This window comes from Xenopus tropicalis, chromosome 3, assembly GCF_000004195.4.
Source record: "Xenopus tropicalis strain Nigerian chromosome 3, UCB_Xtro_10.0, whole genome shotgun sequence".
Lineage (NCBI taxonomy): Eukaryota > Metazoa > Chordata > Amphibia > Anura > Pipidae > Xenopus > Xenopus tropicalis.
In genome coordinates, this window is record NC_030679.2 from 48,371,777 (window position 1) to 48,396,045 (window position 24,269).

A 24,269-nucleotide genomic window follows, 5' to 3' on the forward strand; every position below is an offset into this window, starting at 1 on the left:
GTTATACATACATACATACAAAACAAGGCGTAGGACATCGCAGAGCATGTTAACAGCATTGCGGTCTTTCTGCGGAGTGTCCAACACTGCAAGAAGCGCTACCAGGACATAAAGCGGGTCCTGAAGAAAAAGCTGGCAGAGGATCTTACATTCATCTTTCTATTTAACACTTGCTCATCTGCTTTTCTCCTCAATCTCCTAAAATGGAGTCTACGGAAACCTTGTCTCCCCTAATTTGGAACTTTCTGGATAACAGGTTTCCGGATAACGGATTCCATACCTGTATAATGAATCCTTACTGGAGGCAAAACAAGATTTTTAGCAAACTTAAGTTATGGAGATCCAAATTACAGAAAGATCCATTATTCAGAAAACCCCAGGTCCCAAGCATTCTGGATAAAAGGTCCCTTACCTGTACAAGGCTAGCGCCACTCAGAACGCTATAATTTAGAAAGGATCCAGGACATATACAAAGTATGATGAAAAACAGGTAGTTTATATTTCTATAATCAAATCAATTTATTTCTTAGTTATTAAAAAAAGGAAAATTGTTAAAAAATCACTTTGCTTGCACATAATCCCTAAAAGCTGTAATTTAAGATAAAAGCCAATGAAAATAAATTGGGGTCATTTGATCCTGCAATCAATGTTACTTTTGATATATGCACAACATTCTACAAATTAATATGTGCTTACACGTAATCTCTATAATTACAATTAATCTGTAAACAAAATTACTGTAAAGGCCATGACACACTGCTTTTTTTTTCTATGTTTATGTAACTAACTCCTGTCTAAGGGCCCTTAGACTGATGACACACCATATGTATGGCGTATATTTTCGGCAAGCCGAGAAATGCTTGCCGTAAATACGCGTCATACGCTCCTCCTACCGGTGTCTGCACCTGAAGGAATGGAATACACTTGGCTGCAGGCACATGTAGCCGATATCCGCATATAAACACAAGACTTTGCAGATTTCGGCTACATGTGCCTGCACCAGAGCGTATTCCATTCATTCAGGTACAGGCACAGGTAGGAGCATATGGCATGTGGCATTTTTGGCTTGTCCAAAATATACACCATACGCATGGTGTGGCATCAGCCTTATGCATTATAAGATTAACTGAACATTATCCTTAATTTCAGCTGCAGCCCACTTGATATTTTAAAGCAGGAACTCTCACCCTGCAACCCTCCAGCAAATTTAAGATAAAAGCTATCTAGAATAAATTAGGGTCATTTGGCCCTGCTGTTACTTTTGATATATGCACAACTTTCTACAAATCAACTTGCATGCAATACCTAAAAATTGCCAATAATCTGTAAACAAAATTCCTGTAAGGGCCATTACACACTGGCTTTTTTTTGTGCATGTGCAATTGAGTCATATCCCACAAAGCCCATTCTTTTCTATGCACCAAGCTAAACCACTGAACACAGGTCTGACACTGCATGTCGTCCCTCACCTGCAGTGTGGCACTGTGGGCACAGGGACAATTAAAATGAATGGTTAACGCAGTGATATACACACAAAAAAAAAAAATAAATACACCACACAGGAACACAATAGACACCCATGTGTAAGGACTCTACGGTGCATGTTTCAGTGCACCTAAGTGGATAAATTAATTTATTCAATTTTATTCTGTTTGTACACATGTGCTTTTGCATTCTAATAATAAAGAAATGCAATCAGTTAGCTCATGCATTTAGGTCCATAGTAAACAGCCGCAAACGCAAGCTACATGGGCTCTTACATATGTTTGTAACAGTGCTCCAGTGCAGTGGATTTTTGTGTGCTCTACCACATGGGAACAATGTTACAAACACTCATGTGTAAGAGTCCTAGATCTGTTTAGCATGTACTTCCACAGACACACATTCAAAAACCGGTGTGTAAGAGTCCTAAATAAATGTGCAGAAGCGGCATCTAATTAAATTAGTGTAATTTGGCCTCCTAACAGTGTTAATTGACATTTGCACTCTATTATACTAATTAATCTGTGCCAGGTGATTAATCAGTAGCAACTAAGGCAACAAACTATAAATCAGTAAACAATGCGCAGCTAATCCAACACCATTTTCCACTGGTGTAAAGTTCATTTCATATCACCATACAATAATGTATTGTATTGTAAGCCATATTGTAGCCAAGAGCTACAATGTATTATTTTTCAGTAAATGGTTTTCAAAGGATTATGAGCAATAAATGTGCCAGTTGCCATGGGCAACATATTATTACCATTCAATTATGCTACATTCTTAATTTAGACAGTGTGATTTTTAAGCACTGTATCACTTACAATAGATTCTATATTTCAAGTAATAAGTCCAGTTATGAATTCCTGTCCAGTGTATGCAGCCTTAAAGTCTTATTTTAGTGTATTGCATTATTTTTCAAATAAATTCAGGTATGTTCATTAGAAGTACAATCATTTCTCTAAAAAGGCAGTTTGGAACAAGTTCTTTTGTAGTGCAAAAAAAATATTAGCTTTTTAAGAAACAAAATCATCCCAATGACATTTTGCAGAAAAATACCCCCACTACTGTTGCCATGGGTCACAATGTCTCCCCTTTGTCTTTCTGTAAACTACATCTCCAATAGTCATGGACTTTCCAGGGATGCTTGGTGTGGTAAATCATAACTTCTTGAAGGCTGTAAATGTGGAATCCTTGCTTCAGGAATATAAACAGCTCAAAGCAGGACTCTGCAGTTTGTGTTAATCAAAAGGGTGATATTTGTCAAATTCTTTTAGAATTTTTTTCTTTTTCTTCTCTGGAATTGCAGAGTTTCTTTCAATCTCCTCTTTTAACTGTTGCAGCTCACAGGTTGTGTAATGATGTCGCAGGTTGTCATACTCTTCAGGAGTCCAACGGTCACAAAATGTAAAACCTGTAATGAATTAAACATTTCACTGGAATGCCAGACACAGTTGGTCACAGAGGTACTAAGACTGTATATGCCTTTGTAAGGTGAAAGTTCATAAGCATGACAATAACCCTATAGCTAAATTGTGATCAGATACTAAAGATGGAAACTCAAGCAACAGGCCTGACAAGACAACACTACACTCTTGGAAACTTACAATAATTTGACATCATATTATATTCATAATGGGCAGCATGGTGGCTCAGTGACCAGCACTTCTTCCTAGCAGTCCGGAGTTCAATTTCAGCTTGAAAGCCATCTGCAAAGAATTGATATGCTCTCCCTGTATCTGCATGGGTTTCCTCTGGATCCCTCCCACATTTAAAAATAAAATTTACCCTATTGTATGGGAATGTCATAGGGACATTAGACTGTAAATCCACTAGAGCAGTGAACAATATGTAATCTCTGTAAAGTGCTGCATACATGTGTCAGTACTAAATGAAATAGCAGATGATAAAATGTGAGATTATAACTTACCACAAAAAAAAAAATTCCCACTTTATAATCATTCCTGTGGGATTTTTAGAAGTGTATTTATCAATGGGTGAAAGTGAAGAATTTATCATTTGATAAATACACTTTGGAAAATTACAGACGCATAAATAAAAAATGGGTGAATTTTCCCATAGTGTCAACATATTTTTCACAGCAATTTACAAAGATTTTATTTCATGAATATTCACTTTTCTGTATTTTTTCCCTTGATAAAGGTCACCAAAACATTGGCATAATATAAGAACCTTTGACTTTATTTTCAAAGATGTGATGTGCGCTATCCTTTACTTTTTTTTTTTTACACTAACAGCCAGGTAGCTAATCTTATGTACAGTGCACCTTCCAAGACATAGATATCTACTATGTAAGCTGCATTCCAGTGTGTAAGTCTAACAAGCCTCACAGACCAAAAAACACTCCCTGTATGCCCCTGCCCACTTTAGTATGGCAAATAAAACTCTATGAAAATGTATATTTTATATTACTAATTTTGAACAAGCAAAGACATGCATACCTGAAATGGTGTCTGGATCCATCCCATTTTGCAAGCTTCTTAGTTTGGTACTAACAAGGTCCAACAAAACAATTGGTGTCTGTATTTTAATAATTTCAAACAAAGAACATAAAATAACTGTTAAAAGGGATTACTGTGTATTTCACTATTTAAAAATAAAGATAAAAGGAAAAGAGCCAGTATTGCATTTCAAGCATGAGGCTATTATAATATTCAAAAAAAAAAGTATTGTGGACTGGCTTAAAGAGGATATCTAATGAATATCAGAAAAAAATATTTAAGATTAGTTAAAATTCTGTAGCCTATAACGGTACTGAACCTTCTTTACACAAGATAAGGGGACCCAGTGGTCAAGAAAGATCCCATATAGCACTCACACCCTGCGTATAAAATGTTACATTTATTTATTTCACATCAGTAGAAGTGCATATATACATGAATGGATCATTATGTCTTTCTTTTTTTGTGGATCGATTTCCCTAATTGTTGTTTTGATTACTCTCAATTCACCCATTTCAACCCTCCAGCTTGATTATCAGCTTTAAGGAAAAGCACAATATTCTAATCATGTATATGTTCTCTGCTGGAATTATGCCAGTTGAGAATGCTGATAGTGCACTATTTTTCAGTCTTGACTATTGAACAGGCAGTGTTACTGCATGAACTGAAAGATGGGTGCTGGATTTTTCATGTTGTGGGCCATTAGTTCAAATATCTGAAACTGAATTGATATTGGTTGCAAAACAATTCTCCTGGGTATCTTTAATGTTTAAATGATTTTTAGCAAATTTAAGGTGTGGTGACCCAATTACATAGATCAGTGCTGTCCAACTGGCGGCCCGCGACCCCCCTCTGTGTGGCCCCCCACCTGTCTGGCTGCTTTGATGGCTTACTCTTGTGTAAGCTTTAAATGGTATCAGTACTGTGATTAACTGGCCCCCTGCATGGTTATCACCTCAGATTCAGGCTGTAATCCCTCTGTATTGTTTAAACATGTTGTTCACACCTTTTAATCTCTGCATTGTTTACCCCCTGCAGTGTTCACACCTCAGGCTTAGACTGTAATCACCAACATTGTTCCCCTGTTCACACCTCAGACTGTAGGAGCAATAGAAACCCACAAATAATCCCTGCACACTACAAAAAGAACATATACTGAGGTGGTACTGCAATAAAAAAGTTTTTTAATATATAGTTATTGTGCAGACTGTAGGAGCAGTGCCAGCATTGTGTCACTGTATGCTGCCTGTGTGTGCCATACAGCATAGGGCAAGCAGAGTATGGCACACACAGGCAGCATATGGCAAGCAGAGTATGGCACACACAGGCAGGGTAGGGCAGGCTGAGTATGGCACACACAGGCAGGGTAGGGCAGGCAGAGTATGGTACACACAGGCAGGGTAGGGCAGGCAGAGTATGGCACACACAGGCCAAGTATGGCACAAACCAGCCAAGTATGGCACAAACCATCCAAGTATGGCACACACAGTCAAAGTATAGAACACGCAGGCTGGGTAGGGAAGGCAGAATATGGCACACACAGGCAGGGTAGGGAAGGCAGAGTATGGCAGGTTTTTGCTGTACTACAACCATTAATATGGGTATGGCCATGTGATAACACGGGCGTGGTTTCAAGTGGGTGCAGTTTCAAAAAGGGGAGTGGTCAAAACTGGCTTCCATTATCGGCCCTCCACCGCGTAGGTCGGAAAAATTCCGTCCCTCGGTAGCACAGAAGTTGGACAGCACTGACATAGATCACTTCGAGAAAACCCCAGGTCCCAAGAATTCCAGATAAAATATTGTACAGGTATTTGTAACAGGTATTTGTAACTAGTGTCTTTTATGAATTATAATTGGCCCAGGAGGGGTCTCATTTTATATACAGCATTTAAAAAAAAGAGTTTATGGAACATATAATTCCATAAATGATATCAATATGCATTATCAAACTATTTGATTTTAGGATTTTAATTAAAGGAGAACTAAAGCGCAACAATAAATTAGGCTAGAAATGCTACACATGTTTTGGGATTCTGTTCCAGCACAAGCTCACCACAGCCCTTTAGCAATAAAGAACTGTGCCTCCAGAGATGCTACCAGATGTAGTCTGTTTGGTAAAGAGCAACAGACAGTGGTAATGCCTTGCTCCAAAAAAATTGGCCATAATTGCATTTGGTAATACATTTATAAATTGGTAATAAATACTATTATATATAAACTTTTCACTAATGTAGTCATTTGTAATGGTACCAAAAAATTCAAAACAATTATAACAGATGCAGTTGTCCTAAATAAGCACCAAAATAAATAAAACAACTTGCAAAAAATAGTTCTAAAATTAACTGTCATGTTTGCATTAATAACTTTAGTTACTGCAAGGCACATCTGTTGAAACACACTTTGGCAAACATTGGAGCACCGTTGTTTCAAGAATATCTCATTAATGACAAAATATATCTATAATTTAGATTTCATATTTACCTTAAAGATCTCTGTATAATTTTCCAATAGAAACACTGTAAAGTCCTCACACTGCTGTTTTGGTATTGTTGTGCTTCTAATGAGGACTTTGGTAAATGTCCTGACAAATACCATTTTATTATCAAACTGGAAAGAAACAAAAGACTGTTAATGTATTTAAAAAAAAAAGTCTTGAACTGATTAAAATGTACAAATATTTTTATTACTATTTGTGTTAAATTAATATTCCACTGGTTTAGCTAGATAGTTTAGTATAAGAACCCAGCTCAATAGGTACAGAACGTTTAATTTTTGTATAGTATATGGATCAATACATATGAATGGGAGTTGTCATTATTACTTGTCAATGCTGAGGAAACATTCTCCATAATCTACAAGATTTAATTTCTAATAAAATATTAATAAGGAGTTATTTAAAAAAATCATTATTCCCTAAGTCACAGATCAACACTGCATTGTCAAGCACAACTCCCAGCACATCTAGTATAAATTTAAAGCAAATGGACTTGTTTGGTAATCATTGAAGACGTTTCACTACTCATCCGAGCAGCTTCTTCAGTTCCTTCATGCATGAACAAATCCCAACGTCAACTACCCCTCTTTCTTCACTTGTTTCTTTGCATGCGGCTGCCCCTATAACCTGGAAATGGCACTAACTTTCTCTTATGTTTCTCTCTCTTTCTCCCTTCATGTTGATACTCAACGCTAGTGCTGGGCGGTATACCGGTATATACCGAACACCGGTTTTTTTAAAAAAGATGATAAAAAATTTTAACTTACCGGCATACCGGTGTGGGCGCCTCCTGGCAATTTTTCTTACTATTTCCGGGTTGCGCGCGCTGACGTTACGTGCGCGCTGACGTCACGCGCACGCTGACGTCACGCGCGCAACCCGGAAATAGTAAGAAAAATTGCCAGGAGGCTCTGTGAGCTGTCGGGGGTGCCTGCGGCTGCCTGGCCCGTAAGGTTTATTTATGTGAAGGGGATGGGGGGGTGTTTGGGGTTGGATGGGGGGGTGTTTGGGGTTGGGGGGGGGGGTGTTTGGGGTGGTCACGTAATCATGCATGGGGAAAAAAAAATACCGTCAAATACCGTGATACCGATATAATAAAAAAAATACCGTGATATAAATTTTTGGTCATACCGCCCAGCACTACTCAACGCCAAGCAACTTTTAGGGGGAGATTTATCAAGACACGAATGCTCCGAGCGTATTTTCGCTGATTTTTTTGCGCCCGCGAGACTTTTTCGAATGCCCACACGATTTTTTCGTACGCTTGTGCGAAAAATTCGGAAAGGCTCTGCCGCTGTTTACAATTGTTCAATACGAAAATTTTGTGACTTTCGGATTGCCAATACAATATTATCGTGACTAATATGATTTGTTCGTAAGCAATCCGAATTTTTCCCATTCGGGATTCGAACTCGTGTTTTGATAAATCTGCCCCAAAGTCTCTTGCTCAACTCCTAGCCCCTCCACTCTCCTCCTTCAGATAATAAATAATACTAATGATGGATGTTAAGTACAATATTTTTGGAGGGTTGGTTTCTGTTCTTGTGCTTTCATCTGCACACTATTTATTTGTCACTGAACATTTCTAGAAAAGTAAATTGAAATTGATACTAAGAACCAAGGGATGATTTCACATTAGTAAGCCTTCCAATTTATACCTGCTTGTGCACCTTGTAGCTATCAATTTCAGATGCCACTGCCATGAATGTCAGCAGTCTGCGAAGCTCTTCCTTTGCTTTTGGAACTAACAATCTTAAGTACAGCTGGACAGCTTCCAAGGCTTGGGTTTGTTTCCCACACTCTGCAATGGCAAGCCATTAAATACTTGTAAGAATTTTATATAGAGAACAAATGATTGCAGCCTAAGTCTACCCTCTAATTGCTAAGATTATATTGTTTAGTGCCATAATTCTTTGTGAAATAAGTGAATCCATTTCATTTAGTTTCTGTAAATTAAAATAACCTGTTCTGTCAAAGACAAGATTAATCAAGCATCTTTGACTACAGAACAGTGTAGCATAGCCATGAGTATGGGAGAATATGAAAGAAATTGAAGATGTGAAAGAAAAAATAAGGCAGCATGAATATATGTATTTTTCAAATACTGAAGCTGAAGAGCCTCAATCAGAATATAAATATGTTTTGGAAACAAAATATAACATATATCATGTGACAGTATTACATACAGCCCTGTTATACAATTTTTTCTATTATTTAGAAAATACATGGGTTAAATATATGGCAGTAATTGTCTGCATAACTTGGTGTAACAGCAGGCAGGATGCTAAAGTTTAATCTGATATTTAGCCAGCTGGAAGCCCCAGAGACCTCATAACAATGTTGAATGGAAAAAATAAAAAAAAGGTTGGTCCAGTATAGAAAGCAAAGCTGATGCTCAGAAAGCTATACATTTGTTGGCACAAGCAGTCTCTAGATTACATGAGCACTACACAAACTGTAGTATCAACAACCTATGGAGAAGATGGAAACGTTCCCAAATTTCCATGGGAGGGGGACATAGTACTCACATAATCAGAAGGCTGTCAGCCACAGAAAGTTTGCTGAAGTCTTTATAACCTGCTAGTTTTTAAGCAGAATGACATCTATAGTTTATTATTTATCAAAACAACAGGTTGAGATTTTTAGGATGCATGTGTCAGAGGGGTGATGTTTCCCTCTAACACAATAGCAATGCACATGGGAAGATTTCAGCCATTTTGGCCATCACAGATTTTGTCGCCTAGATACAAGCCATACACATTTCCATTGAAAAATTATTTTAGCTGTCTTCATGCCACTTGTTTGGGTAAGTACTAACGCCTGCAAAATATATATACAAAAAAAAAAAAAAAAAAGATTATAACATGCTTACCCAAAAGTTCAATAATTCCCATGAGACAATTCAGATGAAGACTGTTCAGAAAAGCCTCTCTCTCTTGTGTGTAGTATTTTGCAATCAGGTCAAATAGCATTTTCTTACACAGGTCCAAATCTTCATTAAGGTTACTGGTATGGGGCAGCTGCTGAGCTAGCATCACTATCTGTTGATCTGGAAAATACTCCAAGCATTCAACAGCAGTGATAAGCCATCTGTCCAGTCTAAAAGGAAAATATTTATTGTTAAATTAGAATCTGGATACACAATAGGTTAGATCACAAAAAGAAGATTACAGACAAAAAAAATAACAAGCATAGGCATGGAAAGTCCTTTCTGGCATAGCTTAGGCTTATTGCATAAAAAGTTTCTGACTGCCACAACTTGTCTTGGGTAACTGTGGGAAACTGCACTGGTTTGGATATACCAAATCTTCAAATATTGAATCCACAACATGTTATTGGCCTGAATCTCAAAGTGCAGCTGCTTTATAAATGAATGATGATTAATTTAATTTACCTCATTAACACAACCCAAACACAAACAATGTGTTACCTGTGCATTAAAGATGGCAGCCAAACTAGTGGAGAGTGAAGCTGTCCAACAGCATTATAGATTTTGTAGCTGGCTGAGCAACTGAATTACTGAGGGGGTAACTGCTTACAGAGCCTCATGCAACCTTTAGACAAGGTAATGCAATGTACAGTGCTATGTACAGTGCTATCAGCTATATACTGCACAGATTCTGATGGAATGCAATTTGAGTTTTTGGCCACTCACAGGCAGATATTTAGGATAAATATGGATGAAACTGTCCAATACTGCTAAAATAATCTGTATGTGTGTGGCCAGCTAACATTGTTTGTTACAATATTTGGACAGCAAACAGACAGAAGTCTTTAAAAATGGACTTACTTAGGCAAATTAAGTGTCTGCAGAATCTCTCTGTCCAGAAATGTATTGGAAACTATAAGATCACTAAAGTGTTTCTTCTGCTCAGTTTGAACTGGTGACTCAAAAATGTCTTCCAGCATAGGAATCTCTATTAACTGAAGAAGTCGCAAAATAATCTGCTGTTTCCATATGTTTTCTGTATCTTCAGATAAAGCAAACAAGGCAATTAATGTATGTGAAAAAGTAACACCTTAAAATACAGCAGAGAACACAATTCTAAAATACACTAAACATACTGATATTAGCTATGAATACCAATATAGTCCAACTGTACTGCATCTGTACAAAAGAAATAACATGATATGCCTTGAGGAATCTGGCAGACAGTGCTGCAATAAATTCCTTTTGGTAATTTGGTGTTCCAATGCATTTCATTTGGTGGAATATTTAGGAACTGATCCAATATATTATATATATATTATATATACTCTGAACTTCAATTCAGCCACCATTTGTTGTTGCCTGGGTGCAGCTTAGGGAATTTTTTACACCTTCCAAAAATTGTTATAAGCGCACTCCAAGGGCCAATGTTACAATAAAGACTGAATTTTTATGAAAAGCCCTTGGAGTGCGCTTATAACAATTTTTGGAAGATGTAAAAAATTCCCTAAGCTGCACCCAGGCAACAACAAATGGTGGCTGAATTGAAGTTCAGAGTGCGGATTGTGATTATATATATTTCCATATGCCTACACCACATACCACATGGTATAAAGGTTGGACAGGTAAAGACAAAATGTTTTTATACATTAGTGTCTCTTACTGTCTGATTAGTATGCCATGCCTATTGACATGCTTTTAAAAGGGGTACTGTATGTTCAGAACTTGTTTTAAAATAGATTGCTTATGTACAACTGTAATATAGGACATTATCTACAATCTGCTGCCTCATGTTACCTTTCTGTGAAATGCCGTGGCCTGGTTTATTAAGTGACGGATTCATGTGGGCATTGGGATGTTCACAGATGCAGTTAAGTAGCTGGTGTAGCTTTTTATTCTCAGTGTCCAGAGCCGTTGGGTTGCTTATTGTTGATGCATATCCAGATCTATGTCAATATAGGACAAATAGATTAGTGAATTTAAGTATGCATTTAAGTATGCACATGCATGTTTCAGTAATGTGTGAAGAGAAATTAAGCATAGATTAAATGAGAGCACGAATAATGTATTTTCTTTAGGATCACTGCTTCTAATTAAAATGTAAATCCACTTTGATTAATAACAATTATAATATCACCCTTTTAATTGGCACCCAAAAAACATACTAACCACATAAGTGCCTCTAATCTGCCCCAGTACTTAACCAAGTAGAAAGTTTTCATGCTTTGTAATTCCTCCTACTAAATTGCTCTCTTTTCCATAACCACTAAATAGGGTTAATAACTACCCTAAAGAATTACTGCATATACCTTTTGTGAATATACATATAATCACAAAGCTGTTATGTGTGATGCCTGCTTAAATATTTAAGGAGGGGGAATTAAATCTTTAAATATGTGGGTTTTTGCCATTCCGAAGTCTCATTTTCTGAGTTTAACAAATTCTTAATATGAATGTTTTTCTGCTACAAAATATGTAGTACAATTTGGTTCTGGTATATCTAAAGGTGTAGTTTGCCTTTACATTGATAATTGGAGGTGATTTGCAGCTGGTCGTCATTTTAAATAGTTTTTAAATTATTTACCAATTTGTTCAGCAGCTCTCCAGTTTTTATAATTTAATGAGCTATCTGGTTCTAATTTACCCTAGCAATGAGGCAGTCAATGCAATTGCAAGATAATCAGTGGCTTAAAAAGAAATGTTCCACTGACCAAGAGATAAAAAATAAACTATACCTGGAGCGCCTCTTCACTTTTTCTCCAGCTAAGAACTCAACAGGACCTTTAGATTCTATAAACCTATAAAAATGATTATTGCTGTCTTCAAACACTTGTTCTGTTTCTGTTTTAAACAATTTGACACTAAGTGGCTCGAATATTTTATGATCCATAAGAGCTTGACAAAGCTGGATTCCTTTAGTCCGGGAAAGGTCAAGGCTGCTTAAAAACATGTTCTGCATAAGATGGCAAAGCACCACATCCACTGCATCTGAACCAGTAAAGCAGTTATGATATGTCCTTAGATGCTGACGTCGGCTCTTGACTTCCACTTGAGTTTTCAATGCATGAATAATGCTGTTCCATAACTGAGTGGCTTGGAATGGTCCCACATAGCCTGAAAAGAAAAAAACCTACATATATAAGTATTTTGCCATTTCTATAATAGCAATTTACAAAATGGGGATACCAATACTTTAGGCACCCCTTAATAAATCCATTTCCTATGCTTTTGTGTAACTTCTCTCCATGACCAAATTAGCACAAAATTGAGATACATACATGTCACCTCTCAACCCTTACCACCTAAGAGGAGTTGTAAATTCTGGTTAGCCACACACCTTCCATACCAGTGAGCTAAATATATAGATTTTAGTTTCCAGGCCCCTTCCACACCAAACTGGCTACTGTCCAGGCACAGAGCTGAAAATTGGGTGATTTCCTTTGCTCACAGCATAACAGCTGCTTAAACTGAGAGATTCTTCCATTAAATATGTGACACCTGGACAGGGCTGTTAAAATAAGTGATGACAATTTTGTGATATGATACCAATCAACATGCTCTATTGATTCCACTAGTATGATCTATCTTGACTGACAGGATCTCTACAACTACACTGGTTACCAACTAGAGTTGCCACCTTTTCTGAAAAAAAAAAAATTACCAGCTTTCCTATATTTTTGCCTTTTTTCCCTATTACTGACAATGGCATCAAGCATCATTTGTACTGGCCAGGCTGTTAAAATACCAGCAAGGTGGCAACCCTATCACCAACACTTATATATATGTCTCCCATGACTGTGCGACATAAGGTTTGACAGCACAGTGGGGATCTGTGAGTTCCAGACAGCAGCTGTATATGGCTCACCACCAGGGAATATTATGGCTAATATTTTGCTCATCTCTGATAACTAGGGGGTTTAACAAAGACATGCGCAGTCTGGTTTTAGAAGAGTTTAACTGGAGCCGCGCTCTGTATGGCCCAATTTTATTAGAACTTTATGATCTGCCATACAAGACAATTGACTAAAATCGATTAAAGGCAAAACAAACCTAGAAGCACCTGACATATGATCCTCAGAACGCTCCAAATACCTAGCATATATCTCCCAACACATACGACCGCGACATTACCTCTCCTGCGAGCTCTCAGTTCTCCCATACTGCGGATCCGGCGAAACCTTGAAGTTAATTCTGCCGCCATACCCGACTAGTCACATCCCTCAACTCCCAGAACGCATTGCTTTAAGACGTCACATAGGAGCTAAGAGCGGAAGTCGCCATGATTAAACCGGGCACAAATATTTAGCTAAATATATCAAGCTAAAAATTGCCTAAAATACAGTACCCATAAGTAGTTATTCGTAGTAAACAAAAACGCTAAATATGAAGAAGGACGCGGGTGAAGTAATGTTTGAAATACATTCTAAAGAATGCAGGGAAAGACCCACTATTCCTAACCGCGGCTAAAGTATAGTAAAGTGTTTTCATGGGATACAGTACAATAGGGAATGACAACTTTATGCTATACTAAGGTTAATAAACACCTATACGGTGTCCCACACAGGACATGCACAGTCAGGTTTATTGTGCCATCCCGGAAGTGACGTAGTGTCAGCTGCTGGGTGATGCGGAGTGTGCCAAGCTGGGAAACAAGTGGAGAGGCCTGACAGGAGGAGAGCCATCCCTACCTGTCATACACCTGGCTCACTCACTCCTGTCTGCCCGGGAGAGGTAGGAGCTGCTTTATCCGACTAGTTTGGGAGGGATTCGGTGGGGCATTGCTGAATGAGTTAACGCCAAACACCTATATGGAATTGGAGTCTATGAAAGGGATGGGCAACCTGCGTTCCTCCAGGTGTTCTATGGGAATCCTTCGGCAGGCATGTAGGACAGTCCTGGGGTTTGAAGTGTAACACCCACTAGGGGTCCGTGGATTTATTTTGGCGTCTATTACCCTGCAGCTCAGTGCTGTAAAAGTCTCTCATAGTTTGTGCTTTGCCTTTCCGGATGTTAGGGGCTTTGCTTATTCGGTTTTGAGGGAAGTGGGAGTTGTAGTTTAAAGGGGGACTTAAACTACTTTCCATTCTAAAGGGAAATTTTCAGTGGTTGTAAAGCTATTTGTAAATGTAATTGCTATTGAAAGCTGTATCTGTATATATTCTCTGCACTGCTGGTTCTGACTCAGGGAACAATGTAACAGAAGCCAGCTGATTAAACCCAACCATAACGCTCTCCCACTGCCCCAAAATTTTCTATAGGAGTTACAGAAAAACATAATTACTCAAATGAACATGCCCATTATCAGCACTATGTTACTCATCTTGCTGTTATTTTACATACACAAATGTTGTCTTTTTTGCTTCATTATATTACATTGTAGTTAAATGTCTTTATTGTTTTCAACTCCATTTGCAAGAACATGGAGGCAGATTTACACAGATCTGGTGGGAATCTCATTAGATGATTCTTTTGCATTTAAGGCATCTGCTGGATGTGGAAAGTTGGTAGAATAGTTTTATTGTGCAATACTACTTTAAGAATAACCCTGATGTTACTGTACTACATGCCTAAACCTTACGTTATTATGGGATTTGTTGTCCAGCAACAACATCTCGCAGTAGTATTTAGATACCCTGTAACAGTCCTGGATGAAATCTGCTTCATTGTTTTAAAAGTAGACCCAACAAGTAGAAAGAGCTAAAGCAAAACAACTTTCAGGTGCAGGTACATTAACTACATATACATTTACATACTATATGGCCACAAAAAAAGTATTCAATACGACCTGTCCAGTTTCTCATTCCCAAACCTAGGGTATTGATATTAAATTGACCCTTACTTTGCTAATAGTACAGGCTCTACCCCTCTGTGAAGACTTTCCAGTGGAACATTGTTGGTGGGATTTGTTTTTATTCAGCCTCAAGAGCATTAGAGAGGTTGGGCACTGTTGTTGGGGGATCAGGCCTGGCTTGTAGTCAGTGTCACCCACATTGTAACCCACAGATTTTTAGTTGAAAGGTAAGGGCTTTGTGTAGGCCAGTAAAGTTCTTCCACTCCCATCTCAGTAAACCTATTCTGTAGAGACCTCACTCATTATGGTGCTCAAACAGAAAAGGCTCTTACCCAAACGGTTGTCACAAAGTAGGAAGCAGTGAATTGTGAAGAAGCCCTAGCCTAAAGCCCCAGAACGTTATTCCTTCTCTGACAAACTTTACAATCCGTATTATGTATTCAGCCAGGCAGCGTTCTCCTGGCATCTACCTAATTTAGTCATTTCTGTCAGAGAGCAAGGTGGGAAAATGCTATTTGTCATTTCAGAATCCTTTATATCACTTTAGCCAACCACTGGCGTTGCATATGAGGATGCTAGATTTGTTTGCCTCCAATCACCCATAGAAACCCCACATCCATACAAATAGTTCTTATGCTATTACTTTTGGAGACAGTTTAGCACTCAGCAGTTATTGTTCCAACTGAGTACATGTCATTTTAGATGTAATGTCCAGCAGTCTTTGAACAAAGTGGTAAGAAAAAGGTCATCTGTTTTTTTTTTGTTATTTTTTTTTAAACATTGTTTTATTTCCACCATCCTCTTGTGTCTGCAACTGTATCTTGTATTTATTGTTTTACTTTGTTTTTATCTATTATTATCTTAATACCCCCTGTTTGTATTAATGTATTCTACTGTACAGCGCTGCGTACATAAGTAGCATGTTAATTTTTCTAAAGTAGTTGAGTCAACTATATAGAATAACAATCAAAAACATATAGCTCGTACCAGTTATATCTGGAGGCCTTACAGATGTAAGTTTCATCGTCAGTAATTTTCCAATTGTCTGTCTGTTCGGTGACTCCTGGGGTTTGTGTGTTCTTGTTGTCCATTCTCTTGATTTATGTGTTGTAGGTATTGGGATGCTTCCAGGAGAAGTGGGTTTTCTTTCAGGATTTCCGTGTTGTACCATATTGTTTGTCTAACTGCATAAACTGTGAGATGTCTGATTGTGTGCGGAACAGAGGTTATGTATGTGAGGCAGGTGTTAAAGAATTTAGCAGTGTTTTGTTCTTTTTTTAGTTGCTTCCAGCCAATCCATATGAAAGATATGGTGTAGTTTTTGTTTTACTAGTAGTTTGGATGGAGTATCAGGCGTTAACCATTTGTGTAGTATTGTCTTCCAGGTTGCCGCCGCCAGTCTCCCAGCCAATTGTTTTTCAGGTTTTGTTAATTGAGTGTAAGATACAGTATTACTGAATAATGCCCAATCTTTTCATGCGTGAAATGGTTTCCCGGTCACCTGTGTCCAATATGAGGCCACCTCCTCCAAAGGCATTGTACAGAAGGGCATGACCATAGACTGTGTATAAGGTTTGCCTTTGGGGAGTGGCATAGTACTCTTTTTTTCGATAGTTTATCTTTTATGCCATTAAAGGAGCAGTAGTGAATTTGCACAGTTGTGTATTTGCTTTAGAAACTACTATAGTTTATATAAATAAGCTGCTGTGTAGCCATGGGGGGCAGCCATTCAAGCTGGAAAAAAGTAGAAAAGGCACAGGTTACATAGCAGATAACAGATTAGCTGTGTAGATTCCCATTGTATTATACAGAGTTTCTGTTACCTGCTATGTAACCTGTGCCATTTCTCCTGTTTACCTGCTTGAATGGCTGCCCCCATGGCTACACAACAGCTTGTTTATATAAACTATAGTAGTTTCTAAAGCAAACACACAACATTTACCAGTGCAGGGAAACAGTACATTATATTTTAATTACTTTAAAACATTTTCATTTTTTTGGTGTTCCTGTGCGTTGTGAACTTAGTTGGGCTGATTTACCAAAAAATGTATTAAATTGTGTCAGTGCAGTTGTCCATAGCAACTAGATAGATCTTTGTTTTTATTTTCTAAGTGGCAGTAGACCCATCAAAATTCATTGTTATTTGGTTTTTGTGCATATATAACATGCCCGGTGAAAACACAGGGCATGTTATATGTTTCTGAACCACTGAGGTGCAACTTAAAAGGGCAGGTATTACTTGCTTGCTATAATGTCTCACTTGCCAGCCTTGTGAACTTTTTATAAGTTTGCTGGTAAAGGCTAAACTGACTGTGACTCTACTGCAGTGGTTCCTAAACTATAGGGCTGGCTCTGCTAGGAGGGCCAAGAGCAGTATCACGGGGGTACAGAACTTCCAAAAATACATTTCTTTTTAAGTATAAAGGAATATCTGCCTGTAAAACAGCTTGCGTAATCATGCAGAATTGACTGAAGAGGCATTTTCATTTGCAAGTGCATTGTATCAGTTTACATTTTACAAATGAAAACATTTTTAGATATAGAGAAACATCAGATGACTTTTCTAACTTTATTTTCTAAGTAACATCACAGCTTGTTTTCCTGACTATAGCCAATCAGTCAAAATGACAAATGGGTGGTGCTGTTCAATTTAATGTTGCATCCAATATATGAGCAGTTTAAATACTACCAAAATCTTAAAAATGTTAAAAAAAAAAAAATCTGCTTAGTATAAATTGCAAAACTCCTTAGAAGACCTCTGTGAGCAATTTCAAATTAATTTGTTTTGAGGGTTTACTTTTTGTTTAACTGAAATAAGCTTATAGTAGATCCACGATGATTGGCTTCAAGTTTAATTTCTGACCAGAGCTCATTCAGAAATTGAGCAAGCAAGGTCTGTATCAAACCATGGATGCAGTCTGTGACCAGTTGTTCTGTGAAGTCCCCAAGGGATTTTTTTCTTTGTTTGTTCCTTAGGCACCAACCCCAACCATTTAAACTGCTATATATACCTTGTTTAGAAAGATTTTATTATATAGCAGTCATGCTATTAGTTCTAAATATTTCTGATGTGATTGTTATATTTACAACTGGAGTTAAAATTGCATCCAACTGCACAAATTGTTACCATCACAAAATGGTGGCTGAAGGTAAATGATGTACAATGGCAAGATACTTTAATAGGCCTCTTAACATGATATAAACTATTTGTTGGATAAGTATTCATTCTGGGGGTAAAGTATTCCTTTAAAGGAAAAGTAACACTAAAATTTTTTAAGTAAAAAATCTATTCTACCCTGCTCCAATAATTGCCCTATCCTGCAAATCACTTAGTATTTTGAATGCCTTATTAGAAAATACCTGCTAAAACTTGGCTTTCGGTCATTTGAAATAAGGCGATACGGCGAAGGAAGGATCAGCATCCGCTATGCGATGATCGATTGATCAAGCCTAGCCTTCCTTATGTATGGGGAGGAGTCAGGCTAGGCTCGATCAATCGATCGTCGCATAGTGGATGCTGCTCCTTCCTTTGGCGTATCGCCTTATTTCAAATGACAGGAAGTTTTAGCAGGTATTTTCTAATAAAGCATTCAAAATACTAAGTGGTTTGCAGGATAGGGCAATTATTGGAGCAGGGTAGAATAGATTTTTTTACTTAAAAATTTTTAGTGTTACTTTTCCTTTAAAGGAAAACTTTACCCCCAGAATGAATACTTATCCAACAAATAGTTTATATCATGTTAAGTGGCCTATTAAAGTATCTTGCCCTTGTACATCATTTACCTTCAGCCACCATTTTGTGATGGTCAGTGTGCTTTCTCAGAGATAACATGACCAGAAATAATGCAGCTTTAACTGTAACTGGTAAGAGTGTGGTAGTAAAAGTAATTTAAGTTTGACGTGTACTTAATGTAAACATCACTTAAAATGTTCCATGTACTTTCTGCAACTTTCCCCCAAGTGTACAGTGATTTCACCTTGAAAGGTGAGATATAGTGGGCGTCACATTTCATTTTCTCCTACTCTTCTTTTATTCAGTGTCCTATTGTTCATTATTTTAAACCTATGTATAAATGTCTATGTGGGTTCTTCGACCTTAACCTTTTAGGGAACTCATTGACTTCTAAAATCAATGTGATGTACACAGGGGGCACATTTTCCTGTATATGTTTAGCTTATGTCTTTAAATGGGCAATATTTAAATAATGTGCTTTATCACATGCATTGGAACCATTCTGTCCCTCACATTTGGAAGGCCAGATATATCCTGTTTTTTATTATGGATTGATCACCCATAATTTATTAAATCAAATGATACATTGTCGCTTCAAAGCAAATTGTTCTGAATCATTCTAATTCATATGTGGTTCTATTTGATCAGTATCAGTCAATTTGTGATACTGATTAAATTTAACAGAAAAAAAATCTTCAAAAAAATGTTAATATTGGCCAGAGCATTCTGTGGGATTCAACATTTCAGACCATTCATTCTTTTGGAGGTCTGAGATATTAAATCCTGGATGCTTGGTCAATGTAAATATCGGTTGTGATTGATTCTGTTGTACCATCCTATCAAAGATATCTGACTATATAAAAAAGTTGAATTGAATTGGTAACAGAAAAGAATGTCTGGGAATCCTGCAGGAGAATGTTCATCTATTCTATCATGTGCATTCTCAACATTATCTCCCATTTTATCACGTTTTTTCCATTTCTTCCCATTCCTTCTTTTCATTGTATCATAAACATGTTAATCTGTCTTAGGGCGAAGACACACTTAACTACTAGTAGCAGCTATTTTTTCAAGGCTACTGAACTCCAGAAAATACCCTGCCATAGACCATAGACAGTAATGAGAATTGCCTCTGCTAAAACACACATTGAGACAATTATCGGTAAATGATCAGCATTGTCTTTTTTAGTAGCCACGGCAAGTAGCTGCTACAAGTAGCTCCATATGTCTTCACCTCTAGGGTTGCTACCTTACCCAGCAGTGGAAGCTGGACAAAGGGGGCAGGTGATGGTGGGTGGGATGATAAAGTTTGAGGTGGGGCTAGGACATCACACTGCATGAATGAAAGAATTTGTTAGGGTTTTTGAATAAAAAGCAGGCCGGGGGAGGGGGGGGGGGAGCTTGAACCAAACAGCCCCTTGAAAAGCCAGGCTGTCTGGTTCCAAATCGGAAAGGTGGCATCCCTAATCTGTCTTTCAGATACCTTCATATGTTTTTGTATCTATGAATTATTTTTTATTTCTCAAATTTTTATCTAAAACTAGTTGATTTTTCTATTTTGATCCCAGGCATCATTTATCTTCCATCTGATAGTTTCAAGCATTCTTTATTTTAGTTGAACCTACAAGCCCCCTTGTGGGTTCAACTATTGGCCACGGCTCCCTTAGTTTGTGAAATAAGTTAAGGAATACTCAACCCCATCCAAACTGTAGATAAAGTCAGAAAAAGTATCAAAAATATCATAGTAAGATACATTTATTGAACAAACTCTTTATAAAAAGACCCTAACCATTAAAACCACTGTGGCATGGTAGGGAGGGGTACCTCCATAATAACCTGAAAATGTTCCTCGTGCGTTAGTGCATCAGTGTTTCCCACAAAACCCCCTTGGGTATATACATTTTCCCTGGAAATTGAGAGTCATGTATAGTCTACTAATGCACTTAAATGTTCCGTGATCCAGTCCAGGTGAAAATAATAAGATGAATATTGTTAATCCAGTTGCCAACTCTGGGGGTGCATGGCTATGCACATAACTGTCAATTTAAGACCAAAATTTACAGTACCAAGTTGAAGTATGTAATAGATTTAATCATTCATGTGAATTGCACCCACCAGGAATGTTACTAGTATCTACAGCGTCCACTGTGTATGCAAATTTCTGTAATAACACATTACAGTGTTTACTGTTTGAGACTAATTATTTATTGTTGTCACAAGTATGATGAGAGCTTTTTAAATAAAACTTTTACTATTTGTTTTAGCTATGATCAGCTGTAACAACATTTAAGTAAGAGACAAATTTTTATTAGTTTAACAAACTGTAATTTTTTTTATTTCAGTAATCACTAATTTAGTTTGAGGTGTGAATCATTATATAACTAAGTAATGTAAGGTAAATTACTAACCTCATAATATATTCCCTTATTTTTCTTTGGCACTCAGACAACACAAGCCAAAATGGAGTCGATGCTAAACAAACTGAAAAGCACTGTCACAAAGGTGACTGCTGATGTTACCAGTGCTGTGATGGGAAACCCTGTGACAAGGGAATTTGATGTAGGCAAGCATATTGCAAGTGGCGGGAATGGACTTGCTTGGAAAATCTTTAATGGCACCAAGAAATCTACAAAACAGGTTTGTTTATTTCTTATTGTTACTTTGTTCATTTATTTATAGGAGACAAAAAGGCTAAATCCCTTGGGGGGGGCGGGGGGTAATTGTTATCACTTACCTGAAACCCCTGGCTGGTGCAGGCCAGAGATTCTCTTCCTTCCTTCTCCTTCTGACGAGACCCACATGTGCGCAGTTGAGCAAAAAGACATTTTTTTTTTAAAGTTCAACTTTTCACACCACTGTGTATGAGCGAAGAAGGAAGAGGATCACTTTGTCGCATATACCCCCCCCCCGGTGCAGTTTTCTCCTAATAGGAGCACTGGCCGGGGGTTTCAGTTGAACTATTACTATCCTAACATTTTGGCACCTCCCCAGTGATTGTAACTTTCCTTCTCCTCTAATCACTGGTCTTTATCTAGTATTTGAAATAGAAATGAAGATTTATATAAGTACAGTAGATTTTTTATGTTTATAATTCTTTTAACCTTAGCAAAAATCACTGAACAATTGAATTCTGTGGTATCAGTTCTCATATCCCTTGTAATTCAGAACTTATAGACATTTATGTAATATGCTTTGTTTGCAAAATCAAGGTATATAAATATACACCTTATGTTTTTTAATCAATGCAATTATTTTTTGCAGTCTTGTTTGGTTATTTACATGAATGCATATGAGCAAAACGTCTATATTGCTTGCCACAGCTGAGGCATTCCCAGAGCCTTACCATGTATTGCTCAAAGAGACTTTTCTGTACTTTTCTGTACTATCATAGAAAGCAGTATTTAAGCAAGTAGTAAAATGTAATGACATGCCTTTTAATCTGCTGAAAATTTATGTCTTCATTTTTAGGAAGTTGCAGTGTTTGTTTTTGACAAAAAAATAATCGATAAGTATCAAAAATATGAAAAGGATCAGATTATAGACTCGCTTAAAAGGGGCGTTCAACAGTTAACCCGACTTCGGCACCCTCGGTTACTAACTGTGCAGCATCCACTTGAAGAGTCCAGGTACCTTATCATTTCATCTGTTTAAGCTTTCCAAACCTAATTTTTTTTTTGGCATAACAACAGAGGAAGCAGATTCCACAGTCATGGGGAACAGGGGGGCCCAGACCGCAAGGTCTGCTTCCTCCAGTTTTGCATTTAAATCTCACCGCTGGCTCTCAGTTAGGAGAGCCTAAGGCACTTTGTAGTTATAATTTGGAAAAGCATGTAAACTATTCAATTTAAAAGTATAGGGAAGTCTTGTGTCCTCTATTTAATCAGCTCCTGACCCTCTTTGATTTTTTTTCCTTTTGTATTTTGAGACAAATTGTTGCATTTTCTTTATTTTTTTATGTCTAAAATGTTTTTTCTTTATCCCCTGTATTTTAAACATCAAAAGCTGGTCACGTACAATTGGTGGCATGAAACAGTTAACCTCTTAATAGCTGATCATGAAGAAGCTCCACACTACTCATGGGATACTGCCATTCAGAATTCAGCTGATTGGCCATTAACATGTATCCTCAAACTTCATTCATTGCAATCTACAAACAAGCACTATGTTCAGTGAATAGTGACCCATTCGACTGAGCTGAGTTCTGATATTACAATTTGAATTTTTGTTTTATTTAGTGAGGAGATATACAAAGGGAAACAAACTGTTCCTACATGCTCAGGCTACAGTTGGCCATTCCTTTTTGGCTTGGATTTGTATGTTATCCAGAAAGGGAATCTCGCATTGACTACAAAAAATTCATTTTTGTTTTTTTTTTTTTTAAATGATTTACTTTTTCTCTGTATTAATAAAACAGAACTTTGTACTTGATCCCAACTAAAATATAATTATTTTTGTTGTTAACATGTATTTGTAAAGTGTCAACATGTTATGCAGTGCTATACAGTAAACAGGTTTAGACACTGAACATACAAAGCAACCAATAACCAATACAAGAGTTGAAGAGGGCCCTGCCCAATTATCCTTATTGGAGGCTAAACAATCCTATTGGGTTTATTATTTATATAACAGGTATAGTTATAATTAATAAATATAAGTACAGCATGTCCTAAAATACAGTCCTGCTGGTAGAGCTTGTTACTTGCTTGTTCATCTAGCATAAGGTTACAATCAGTCCCAGTTTCAGGGGGACTGGCACTGTTTCAGATTCCCGGTCCCTGTGGAAAATTGACCCTGGCAAGCGTCCCCACCTCTGAAAGCTTTCTTAAAGGAGAAGGAAAGGCTAATAAAGAGTTAATCTTAAACTGCAGGCATACCTTCAGTTCTCTCAATAGTGCCCTTAAGTCTCCCCATATTTCTCCCGTTCAGAAGATGATCAGAAGCCAAACAGGAATAAAAAACGCTGAGCTGTGTAAAGAAGATTCCCATAATGCCTCGCTCCTGCACAGACACCGGGACCAAGTGAACATGCTCAGTTAGTTAGACTATGAGTCAGCTTCCTGCTGCTTGGCTCAGATCCACATTCCTAAGGGGGGGGGGAGTGAGCTCTTAGCATTATTGAGGGAGGGGGGAGCAGCAGAGAGCAGGAAACTGAAAGCTGTGTGTCTCTGGCAGAGGAAAACAGATACAACTAATCTTTTGACAGAGAAGTCAGTTCAGGGTTTCTGTGAGTGCTTATGGCTGTATTTACATAGACCTTTCTGATAAAGCTTACTTAGTTTTTACCTTTCCTTCTCCTTTAATGACAACAGAGCTGCCCCCCCCAGCCAACCGTTGCTATTCCAGGACAGGAGGAAGGAAGGAGTGATTTTCTGTCACCT

The 24,269-nt window shown here is 37.6% G+C and overlaps 2 protein-coding genes across 2 annotated transcripts in view; one reads left to right on the plus strand and one right to left on the minus strand.

Annotated features, from left to right (window-relative positions):
- Positions 1–475: 475 nt before the first annotated feature.
- depdc4 (DEP domain containing 4) lies at positions 476–13,876 on the minus strand. The gene is made up of 9 exons (XM_002936847.5): positions 13,499–13,876; positions 12,103–12,481; positions 11,165–11,313; positions 10,229–10,409; positions 9,311–9,537; positions 8,097–8,239; positions 6,426–6,551; positions 3,945–4,023; positions 476–2,896 (listed from the first exon to the last, which is right to left on the minus strand). The coding sequence occupies exons 1-9, from the start codon at positions 13,566–13,568 to the stop codon at positions 2,724–2,726; spliced, it is 1,527 nt and encodes a 508-aa protein (XP_002936893.3). The 5' UTR covers positions 13,569–13,876; the 3' UTR covers positions 476–2,723.
- A 97-nt stretch (positions 13,877–13,973) lies between these two features.
- Positions 13,974–24,269, plus strand: part of scyl2 (SCY1 like pseudokinase 2) — a 29,458-nt gene continuing 19,162 nt past the window's right edge. Inside the window, exons 1-3 of the mRNA XM_002936831.5 lie at positions 13,974–14,098; positions 21,337–21,528; positions 22,360–22,517. Coding sequence (XP_002936877.2) covers positions 21,352–21,528; positions 22,360–22,517 — 335 coding nt within the window. The 5' untranslated portion in view covers positions 13,974–14,098; positions 21,337–21,351. The remainder of the gene's footprint in view (positions 14,099–21,336; positions 21,529–22,359; positions 22,518–24,269) is intronic.

Coding starts and splice junctions, on each gene's coding strand:
- depdc4 (XM_002936847.5), bottom strand. CDS start 13,568: ATGGCGGCAGAATTAACTTCAAGGTTTCGCCGGATCCGCAGTATGGGA. Junction 9,538..10,228: donor CAGACACTTAATTTGCCTAA/GTAAGTCCATTT, acceptor TTTTCCTTTTAG/ACTGGACAGATGGCTTATCA. Junction 6,552..8,096: donor GCTACAAGGTGCACAAGCAG/GTATAAATTGGA, acceptor GTTTCTTTCCAG/TTTGATAATAAAATGGTATT.